Source organism: Prosopis cineraria, unplaced genomic scaffold (genome assembly GCF_029017545.1).
Source record: "Prosopis cineraria cultivar Desert tree isolate PC_DT_omini unplaced genomic scaffold, ASM2901754v1 PC2160, whole genome shotgun sequence".
Classification (NCBI taxonomy): Eukaryota; Viridiplantae; Streptophyta; class Magnoliopsida; order Fabales; family Fabaceae; genus Prosopis; species Prosopis cineraria.
The window spans coordinates 2,148-13,421 of record NW_026557485.1 but is presented as its reverse complement, the minus strand read 5'-3'; the positions used below and the strand labels follow the sequence as shown (position 1 = coordinate 13,421).

General features: G+C 33.7%; 1 protein-coding gene across 2 annotated transcripts; it reads left to right on the top strand.

The window, feature by feature from the left end:
• Positions 1–1,214: 1,214 nt before the first annotated feature.
• On the top strand, positions 1,215–9,805 carry LOC129301500 (disease resistance protein At4g27190-like). 2 transcript variants are annotated; one of them, XM_054940064.1, is made up of 5 exons: positions 1,215–1,548; positions 2,643–5,836; positions 6,330–7,346; positions 8,388–9,059; positions 9,518–9,805. In XM_054940064.1, the coding sequence occupies exons 2-4, from the start codon at positions 2,660–2,662 to the stop codon at positions 9,030–9,032; spliced, it is 4,839 nt and encodes a 1,612-aa protein (XP_054796039.1). In that variant the 5' UTR covers positions 1,215–1,548; positions 2,643–2,659; the 3' UTR covers positions 9,033–9,059; positions 9,518–9,805. The 2 variants fall into 2 exon arrangements, with proteins under 2 accessions (XP_054796039.1, XP_054796038.1); XM_054940063.1 differs by having other exon boundaries at positions 1,215–2,205.
• Positions 9,806–11,274: the final 1,469 nt, after the last annotated feature.

The following is an 11,274-nucleotide window of genomic DNA, read 5'->3' as shown; positions in this document are numbered from 1 at the left end:
TATAATTAATATCTATTGATTATTCAAATGTACTTTACACAGTTTAAATTAACACAAAATTAAATCTGAATTACACAGAGTATATTTGTATAGTTAATAAGCATAAAAATTTTAATATCAAATTAAACCCTTTAAATTAAATCTAAACTATATTAATAATAAAAATTTTATTAAACTTATTTTTATTTTTATTTGAATAAATATAAAATAAAAATATATAATAATAATTTAAATTTAGGTGGTCAACGCCCAAACTAAGTCCGGTGTAGATGGACTTTCTTAGTACTGGGCAAACAAGTTACGGGCGGGCTGGCAGTTTTGCGGGTTGGGTTGGGCTAGCCTGCCAGATGAAACGGGCTGGAAAATCTAACCCAACTCATTTTTCAGCGAGCTAGTCAAACCGCGGGTTAACTCACAAAAAATTATCAAATTTTTTTAATAATTTAAAATTTATACAATATAAATATATATTTATTTTATATTTTAAAGTAAATTATAAATTAAAAAACTTATAAATAAATAAAATAAATATAGAATTCAACCAAGCAAATTCATTTTGCTAGATTTTTATTATTAATTATTTTTTCACTTAGGTGTGGTATCTTTGTTACTAATAAAGAAAATTTGAATATAAACTCATATTATTTTTCTTAGTGAATTCATATCTATAATTTTAATCAATAAAATTTATGAGATTAATAAATAATATATATTCAAAACATTTCTATAAAAACTAATAAATTATCTTCATAAACTATAACAAAAATTTTATTTACAAATTATAAAAAGAATTTACACTATATTTTAAATGTAAAGAATATATTTAAAAGTCATAAATTATATATTTAAAAGATATTATCATTATTGTAAATTTATAAAAAGATATAATGTAATTAAAAAATTAAAAATTATTTTTTAAAAAATATTACTAGCCCACGAGCCAGCCCGTTTTAACCCGCTTTTTTTTGCGGGTTGGGCTAACCCAACCCGTTTTAAAAAACGGGTCAATTTTTTCAACCCAACTTGTTAAATTGTGCAGGTTAAATGGGCTAGCACGCGAGCTCAATCCGTTTTTCCGGCTCTAAACTTTCTACACCAGGAAGTCTGCTACCTCTAGCAAAAAAAAAAAAACAAAAAAAAAAAAAGAGAAAAAAAAAATTTACGAGTTATAAAATGTGCGCCAACACAATAATCCTCAATACGACCAAGGAAGCGGCGGCGCGGATCATCTCATCGGAGAGAACAACCGTGAGGTTTGGGCAAGAGGTTGTTTCCACTAGAGAAGATGCGCTTCAGATTCTTCTCAGGCTCAAGCGAACATTGGAATCAAAGTGGTACTCATTTTTCAAATCAATGGGATGGACAATGTCATTGTTTTCCTCAAACAAGGGCGCCGATCCAATCGACGAGTGCAGGGATAGCAAACTCGTCAATGGAGTTTCCCTGTTGCACTATCAGGAGTTTCGTTCTCGAAGAACTTGTCCCATCCCAAAAGTTCCATTGTCTCGAGGATTCGCTGCGAATCGTCCATCGACGGCGATGGAAGAGGTTAGACTTTTGAAATCCTTTAGCTTAATGACAATATATTATGGGCAATTCCTCTATGGTTAATTGAAAATTAGATTATTTAGTGGTCATTTTCACTATGCATTTTCTCTGCTTGATCCTAGTACTGATCGTAGCGGGTATTCAAAATTACAATCAAAGAAGACATGAATAAGATGTACAAAAGAGTGATTGGGTTGTCTTTGGATTAGGACACGATACATGCACCATGTGGTTCCTTCTAGTACAACCGTTCCTTTGATTAGTGAGAAGACTAATGACTAGTACTGCCAAGTGCCAACTCTAAATTTATTGAATAGTTTTTTCAAATTATATGAAATTTGGAACATTTCAATTTTATTATTTTTATCTGTCAATTGAAAAGGAAACTTCATATCTTGATCTTTCCATTGACTACCAAAAGACAGCGCATTATCATTAAATATAAGCAACCTAGTTTTCTTGGTCGTATTTGGAAAAGTAAATTCAACGGTTTTGCAAAGTTCAATTTTGCCCCCAAAAAACGAAGAGTTTTGTCGCTTCCAATTAGAGGTAGGATTAAGCCTCGTAAAAATCCTAGTCATTACAGTGGACGTCTGTTCATCTCACTCCTGCAAATCTGCCAGCCGGGAACCACCTAGTCACCCAGAAGTTAATCAGGTACGAAGCAATATCTCTCATCTGAATAAAAAGCCGATTTCCCTCTTTTATTCTTTCTTTTTTCTTTAATAATGTTTCTATTTGTTCTATGCATGAGGATCTATCTGCGATCACTCTTAATTGTTTTGTGGCTGTCCCTTACAGAGCACACCTTTTCTCGTCGTTTTTTTATCTTTGCATAGATATGCCAGAGAAAACACAGCGTTAAAACAGTGAATTTAGTTGATCTAATGGCTAAATATAACTAAGAAAATTAGATTCCAGGGCAAGAAAGTTACAGGAGCAGTTGATATTTCTTATTTTCCTTTGGGCATAAAAACTCACGCCTTTCATCTTGATAATATCTTTATGAAGGAATAAGTTTGCAAGATGCTTCTATTCTACCAAATGGAATTATAAGTTAATCATTTGATGACGATGAATGATTGTCCTTTTAGGTTGCTATCAATATTAAATGGCAGAAGTGGGATTATCAATAGCAGCAAAACTTGCTGAATACTTGGTGAATCCAACATTACAGCAATTGCAATATTTGTTTTGTGTCGGCAAAATAAGCAGAAATGCTGAGACCAGAAAGGAGGGTCTGATTCTCAAGCAAGGGAGGGTGCAAGAACGTGTTGAAGAGGCCATTAATAAGACTGAGAGAATTGATAATGATGTTAAGAAGTGGAAGAATGAGGTTAAGATCCTTATAGCAGAGGTTGAGAACTTAGAGGAAGAATTGAGGGCCAACAATTGCTGCTTTCAAAAGTGGTGTCCTATGTGGAGGAGATATTGTCTCTGCAAAAAATTGACAAAAACAACTCAAAGGATGATACAACTAGACGCAGAGAGTGATAAGTTTAACCCATTTTCCCATCCTATTGTCATTCCTGTTATAGATCTTCACTCTTCTAAAAATTTTATACTCTTCGGGTCTACAAAACTGGCTTCTGATCAGTTGTGGAAGGCATTGCAAGATGATGGTGCCTTTATAATTGGGCTATTTGGTATGGGGGGCTCAGGCAAAACAATGTTGGTGAAAGAACTGGGGAAAAAAGCCAAGGCTTTGAAGCTTTTTGATCGAGTTGTTTTTACTACAGTTTCCCAAAGCACAGATATAAGGAAAATTCAGGGTGAAATTGCTGACTCGTTGGGACTCAAATTGGATGAAGAATCTGAAATGGGAAGGGCAAGAAGAATTGCACTAAGATTTCAAAGTTCAGGGGAACGTGTTTTGATGATATTGGATGATGTATGGGCTAAGCTAAATCTTGAAGATGTAGGGAATCCACATGGGGGAAGTCATCAAAGTAGCTGTAAAGTTCTCATAACCATACGCCGCCAAGAAGTATGCACTTTGATGGATTGTCAAAAGACAATTCCATTGCATCTGTTGACAAAAAATGAAGCTTGGATTCTGTTCCAAACTCATGCTAATGTGGATGATAGTGCTAGAGAAGTGGCACAAGAAATTGCTAAAGAATGTAAAGGACTGCCCATTGCAATTGAAGCTGTGGGGCTTTGCTTGAAAGGAAAAGGACTTGATGAGATGAATGCAGTGTTACATAGGTTAAGGCATTCAAAACCAATAAATATGGATGAGGGTGTAAGGGATGCTTTTTCTTGTCTCAAACTAAGCTATGATTATTTGAGAATCCCTGAAGCAAAATTGTTGTTCTTAGTGTGTGCTATATTTCCTGAAGATCATAAAATTATTATCGAAGATATTTTGAGATATGGAGTAGGGTTGGGCTTGTGTAGACATGCAGACTCTTTTGAAGTAGCTAGGAGCCAAGTTAGAGTGGCACTTAATATTCTCGTTGACTCTTCTTTGTTGACTTATTCTCAAAATGTTTGGAAGCAAGAATGCTTGACAATGCATGACATGGTTCGTGATGTAGCTTTATGGATCGCATCCAAAGAGGATTGTACCATTATGGTAAATTGTGCAAAAGAACTAGATGAATTGCTTGGGGATGAAGCAGTTAAAGATTGCTATGCAGTATCTTCATGGCATGAAGACAAAAAATTATGTCAATTTCCTTCTCAATTGGATGCTCCAAAGCTTGAGATTCTATTGTTAAATTCAACAAAGCCCTTGGATCTATCTCTTGCATCATTTGAAGGTTTAGAAGAACTCAAGGTTGTAGCTATGATTCATGACGGGCCTCTCCCTCAGAAGGAACTGCAACCTCAATCAATGCAATGGTTGTCTAATCTTCAAACTTTGCGGTTGCAAAAATGGGATTTAGGTGACATCTCTTTTGTGGTAAGATTAAGGAAACTTGAAATTCTTGACTTATGTGGTAGTAAGTTCAAAAAACTGCCAAGTGGAATTGAAAATCTAAACCAATTGAAATTGCTAGATTTGTCAATGTGTGAAGCAGAGGAGTGTTGTTGTGAAGTAATTGGAAGGTGTTCACAAATAGAAGAATTGTATGCTTCTAGGAATTTCCTGCACATGGGAAACACAAATTGTTATGAATGCCTTGTGGATATACCTGCTGTTCCAAAATTGAGGAGGTATATATTAGAAATGGGGCAGTGCAAATGTCCAAAAATTTGGACTAAAGGCAGGAGAGTTTTATACTTGGGACAACTAAATATCTTTATCTCTAGTGCATTAATCAGGAGTTTGGGGCAAAAAGCAACTGCAATTGAATTTTATGATCTACAAGAAGGCTGCAAAAGTTTCATCCCAGATGTAGTTCAAGCCATAGGGGGTATGAATGAATTAACTAAACTCCACCTTAATAGCTGTTCGGAGATAGAATGGCTTATCAATGAAACTACTACTCATGAAGATGTTGTTGTCCCCAGATTGGCTGAGTTGGAGCTGGTTCATATGGATAATCTAAGACAGCTATGTCATGGCCCTTCTTATCTTAACTTATTCCAAAATCTTGAAAGTCTAAACATAGACAATTGCCCTCAGTTGCTCAACATGTTTCCTGCTGATTGCAACTTAGGCAACCTTAAGAAGCTCCGGATTTCAAACTGTCCAATGTTAATCCTCTTCCATGTATCTGTTGCCTGCACTCTGCTTTCACTAAGAGAACTCAGCATACATAGTTGCCTTCAGTTACACAACATGTTTCCTGCTCATTGCAGCTTAGACAACCTTAAGTTCCTCCAAATTTTCAATTGTCCAATGTTGACATCTCTCTTCCCTGTCTCTGTTGCTTGCTCTCTGTTATCTCTGGAAGAGCTCAGAATAGAAAAATGCTGTAAATTGAAGAGTGTGATAGATGGAGAAGGTGGCAATAATGATTGGGAGAATCCAAGATTTCCAAAATGGGAAATTCTATCTGTTACTGATTGTTACCAATTAGAATCTGTATGTCCAATCTCTTGTGCTGAAGGGTTTGTGCAATTGAAACATCTAATCATAAAAGATGCTCTACTGTTGAAAGTTATATTTGGTGAAGAACAGTCAATATATGATCAAAATGGGACCCAGGGAATGCTTCCTCTTTTGGAAAATCTCATGCTGAAAGACCTCCCAAATCTTCTCAGAATTTGCTCAAAAGGCTATCATCCAATGTGGCCGTCTATAAAAAAAGTAGACTGGATAAACTGTCCGAGATTGAATATTCCACGTGATTCTCTCATTATTGGTTCAGAACTAAGGCAGCCACAACCAAATAGAGTATGCACTTGCTCTCTCATGCTTTCATTTGATTTGCAAAAAGAAGAATACAAACAAATGAAGTTAAATTTATAAATATCTTAGTTCATGTAATTGATTTTTTCAGTATGAGTGTAATAGCAAGTAGTTCTTCATGCAAATACATACAAACCGAACACCTACTCAATTAATGCCTCTTCAGATTTTGTAATTCAAAATAAAGCAGAAACCAAAAAAGTCACATAAAAATAATAATCAAACTAACAGCACTTGAATTTATGATTTTTTAACCCCACTTCCTTATATATGCAGGGCTATTTTTTATTTGCTATTTTTACCCATACAGTGATAGATTGTGTCTCTAGACAAATAACACGTGGATTATTAAGTTTTAACAACCCCCACGTAACTATACTTCAAGAATATCTGAACGTGCTTTCAGTGCCTTTTTTCTTAAATGAAGTATGTTAATAGTTTCTTTTTCTTTTCTTCCCTTTATTTCTCTCTCACATAGGAATTGCATGCCCTTGGTGGCCATCAATTGAGAAATGAAGAGCCCGAGCCATTAGCAGCTGTTTCAAATATAGAGAGCATTAACCTTTGGAATTGCAGGGTAGTATCCCTATTCTACTGTCACAGTGGGGTTGAAGTTCCAAAGACTACAACATCCAATGGTCTCAATCTCATCCAACAAATTCCGATATTCCAATGCCTTAAAAAATTATCTGTGAATAACTGTGAAAAATTGAAATCTCTTTTCTCTGCTAGTACCTATCAAAGCCTTCCAGAGTTAACTTTTGTAACCATATCAAACTGTTGGGAATTGGAGGAAATCTTTGTAGAAAATGAACAAATTCAGAAGAAATTATCCAAAGCCCACTCTTGTTTACCAAAATTGCAGAGTTTAAGCATCAGCAGGTGCAACAAGCTAAGAATAATTTTCTCTGCTGTTATCTGTCAAAGCCTTCCAGAGCTGACTTTTGTGACCATATCTGACTGTGTGGAGTTGGAGGAAATTTTTGGAGAAAATGAACAAATTCAGAAGAAGCTATCCAAAGCCCACCCTTGTTTGCCAAAATTGCAGAGTTTAAGCATCAGCAAATGCTACAAGCTAAGAAGAATATTCTCTGCTGGTATCTGTCAAAGCCTTCCAGAATTAACTCATGTATACATATGGCAGTGTAAGGCATTGGAAGAAATTTTCACAAGGAATGAAGAAACTCAGAAGAATCTATCCATAGTCCAAGCTTTTCTCCCAAAGCTGCAGACGTTGGAAATCTGCAACTGCAATAAGCTGAAAATCATATTCTCCGTCATGACCAGATGCTCAAATATTGAAGATCATGACATCGACAGTGAAAAGGAGATTATGTTCCCAAACTTGAAACATATAGCACTTTACAAGTTACCAAGACTTGTTAATGTCTGCCAAGGATTTAAATTGCACATAGTGGAGTTTTGCAAAGTGCTGGTTCATGAATGCCCAAAATTTGTGCCATTTGTCGGTGCAAGTATTGCATGGAATCATGAAGTAAGTAATATTCTTCATTTGTGGTTCTCAGTGCTTCCTTCCATACTGCAAATCTTTTCAGTGTTTTAGTCTGCAATATTTACTTGATGCTATGTGAATAATTCACGCTTCTAATTTTTTAACTTGTTTCTGTCTTTTAATTTCCCCTTTGTATATTTAAGCTCATTAACCTTGGTGCAATGACTATTATATTTTACATGCATATCAGCATACGCACTAGATATCTCCATGCACAAAAGTTAGAAAGCAAATATGATCTCGCATTTAATACAATATTCCTTTCTAGTTCTTTATATGTGATACAAATAGTGGTCTGGAAATTATTCCCTGATGATATCATGAAGAACTTACATGAGAATTTTAAACAAGATGAGAAATATATGATAGGAGACAAATTGCTAAGATAAAAGGATCAGATCCCCGATCGTATGCCTATTTCCTTAGGTCAGCTATTAATTACATGATCAACTAATTATTACACTACAATGTCTAATATGATCTGAAATTAATGATAATATGTTCTAACAATATGCATCGCATTTTCACATATTTTTTTATTTAATTTTTTTGATATAATTTTTATATACATAATCAACTAGTGACCGTTGTGGTGCTACCAAATATAAGGTTTCAGTTGTTCTTATACTATTTGATATGATAATAATAATTCTCACAATAGGAGCTCAAGGTCATGAGATTTTTTTTATGCATTATATATTATCCTGTTTTTTAGCATGATTCTAGCATGGTATAGACAAAGCAAGTCACGGAGACATCTTTTATTCCTACATTCTAATTTATGTGTCTTACTCCAATTGTCAAATAAAAGATGTTATTTATCTACCCTTTGATCATTAATCATATGATGTGATAGAGTAAAACATTGAAGAAGCATTTGATATAACAAAGCTGATAAGTCTCATCCAGTTGTGAAAATTTTGGTTATATTTTTTGATTTAATCTTCTATTCTTTGTGTGATTTTCCAAAGGAACTCAGACTCTACTTTTTGTGACCAATTCTTTCACCTCTCTATTATACAGGGACTTGTTAGGACGTTTGTCTTGAAATGCAGCCAATTAAGCAATAATACAACTCTCTCAATACCAGTTTCTATTTTTAACTCCGAAGAACTTGATATTGAAAGTTCTAGAGTTCTAGACTTTTGTAAAGTAATTGGTGGTGGTGATGATTATAATGAACCACGTGAAGGCAGAGAGATGTTGAGGTATGAACATCAAATGCTAAAAGGTCTTGTTCCAACCCAAGTTTTGAGCTTCCAATGTCTTCATTCTTTAATGGTGATTGGATGTCAAAAGTTGAAGTTCTTATTCTCAACAAGCACCATTCTTCACAACAGCCTTCCCAAATTAACTTTCCTAACTTTATCTGGTTGTGATGATTTGGAGGAACTAATTGGGGACAACGATGAACCTCAGAACATGTCTAATGTTCAGCTTTGCTTCCCAAAACTAAGAGAGTTAGAGGTTAAGAGGTGCAGCAAGCTCAAAAGACTCTTTCCTTCAATTGAGATTGCACTTCCAAAGCTGAGAATACTTGTACTTGAAGGTCTACCCGCCATCATTGACATTTGTGGAAGTTTTCCCTTTCAGTTGCAGACTCAGTCTTTATTGTTCTTCAAAGTTAGGATTGTCCCATTTTCTCCAAAACCACACATGCTGCTCTGAACAACCTTTTGCTTGAAGGAAACCCAGGTTTATATTTACACAAGTCATATACACACTCGTTTGATTTAAGATATTTCTTCTAATTTTATATTTCCATTTGTGGGTTAATATTCTTTGTAATGCACAACATTGAATCGTTGATGCCGGAAACATGGAACTATATTGCATTCTTATTACTTCGTGGTAACTTTGTTTTGTTCTACATGCATGTCAGTTATTTTGGAATTCATACTTGCATTAGTTTCTTAGTGAATTCATTTTCATTTATTTGAGAAAAGTATATTTTATGCATCATCAGCTTTTGAATAATTTTTTGGCAACATTTTTTTCACTAAATTTGATTGGATTGGTGTCTTGATGTTTTTGAAATAAAGTTCATTCAAGTAGGATCTTACAATGAGTTTTGGTTTCTCCTTTGGCGTTCTTCCTCTTGCAACTTCTATTATAGATTGAATTTGCATTCCCCCCCCCCCCTGTTTATACAGATGAATACCAAGAAGGTGAAGAGACACATGATCATGATGGTTTTCGTTTTTCTTATTACGATGTTGATGAATACCATTTTCTGATGGAACAGTGGCCATAGTGGGCACAAATATATGCAGGTTCTGAAAGGTATTGGTCTCCACTCTCTCTTAGCCTTAAAGATTGTATTTACTCTCTAGTTCCAAGCAATTTGATTTAATACACACACACACATTATTTGAATGATTTTGAATTTAATACTTATTTCGGTTCATTGATTGTATAAACTAATATTGCTCTATGGGGTTGATATGACAGCTTTGCCTGTTTGAATTCTTTGCTTCCACTATGGAATAGTGTAACATCTTAATTTTGACTATAAAATTTTAATTGACATTAGAGATTGATTTACTGAGTAAAATTTGAAGGTGATTAATATTTACTAATATTGATTTGAATTCGATGGGATTATTTCATAGTAATTAGAATTTACTAGATAATCATTTAAGGAAAGAAAATTTATCCAAAAAGTTAAATTTTAAAGATATGGTACCAAGCAATGATCTTTAGAAAAAAGAGAAAAAATAATAAGATTAAATGTGATTAAACAAAATTATGTAAATTAGTTTTCCTACTTGGCAGATCATAATTATTTAAATGTTAATGGAAATTTATATTTGAGCAAAATATAAAAGTTCACTTTATTCATTTACATTTTATGCGAATCTTGGAATATTATAGAAAATTATGAAACATGATTTGAGGATTTGAGATCATGACACAAGATTTTTTTTAAAAAAAAGTAAATAAAATTCATATAATAAATTAAGAAAAGGAAAAGAATAATAAAGGAGAAGAAGAATCAGATGTGGAAAGAAAAGAAAATTTAAAAAGAGGATGTAGGGCCCACGTCCCATAAGACATTCGCACCCCAATTTTAATCACACTTCTCCCTCCAGTGTTATCAGCCCTTCTCAAGAGCGTATGAGTGAACCCGTGTCATGCCCCAAAAAATAGGTGATCGGTAGAAAATGTGAACCGTATCAGAAATTCTTTTTTTTTTTAAATTGATAAATTATTTCATTTTTAAAAATAATAGTTTTTACATCAAATTTATGACATCATTAATAATATTTATTATAAAAAAATTTAATATTTTTATAGAATTTTCAGCAAAATTTTTCTTGAAAATAGAATTTTTCAAAATTGCTACAATAAAAAAATATTACACTGCATTTAATAATTTTGAGCTACGCTTTCCAGAAGGTTAGCCAAAAAATAAAAATAAAATCAGGATTGTAATAACCAAGAAATTTAGTAATTTTTAAAGTATTAAATTAAATAATTAATTGATTGAATAAATCAAAAATTTGAAAAAAAAAAAGGCTTGCAAAAGTTTGGGAAAAAAAATGCAAGAAGAGGGGTAATGTAATGATCCTAAAAATAATAATAATATTATTAATATTTGTGATAATACATTTGGGTTATATTTTTCTTTAATTTTTGAGCAGATAAAGGAAAGAACAGGTGGCGCAAAGGAACTTATGAATGTTGTATATTTACTTGTTGAGTTCCATTTCCCCCCCTGCCACGCGGAAGATTTTATTTCGATCTAACACTGTGAAATTACTAAAACGCCCCTGTGGGGAAAAAGAAACACATACGCCAATAAGCCACATGACATCAGATTTTTTTCCCACTCTCTTCCCCATTTCCATTTCTTCGTGCGCAATCCAGAGAGAGGAGGGAGCTTCAAGCAAAACTCTCTCTCTCTATT

Excerpts from the sequence above, each read along its gene's own strand:
- LOC129301500 (XM_054940064.1), top strand. The coding sequence starts at position 2,660 with ATGGCAGAAGTGGGATTATCAATAGCAGCAAAACTTGCTGAATACTTG. Across the intron at positions 5,837-6,329 it reads GGCAGCCACAACCAAATAGA|GAATTGCATGCCCTTGGTGG; the intron begins GTATGCACTTGC and ends TCTCTCACATAG. Across the intron at positions 7,347-8,387 it reads GTATTGCATGGAATCATGAA|GGACTTGTTAGGACGTTTGT; the intron begins GTAAGTAATATT and ends TCTATTATACAG.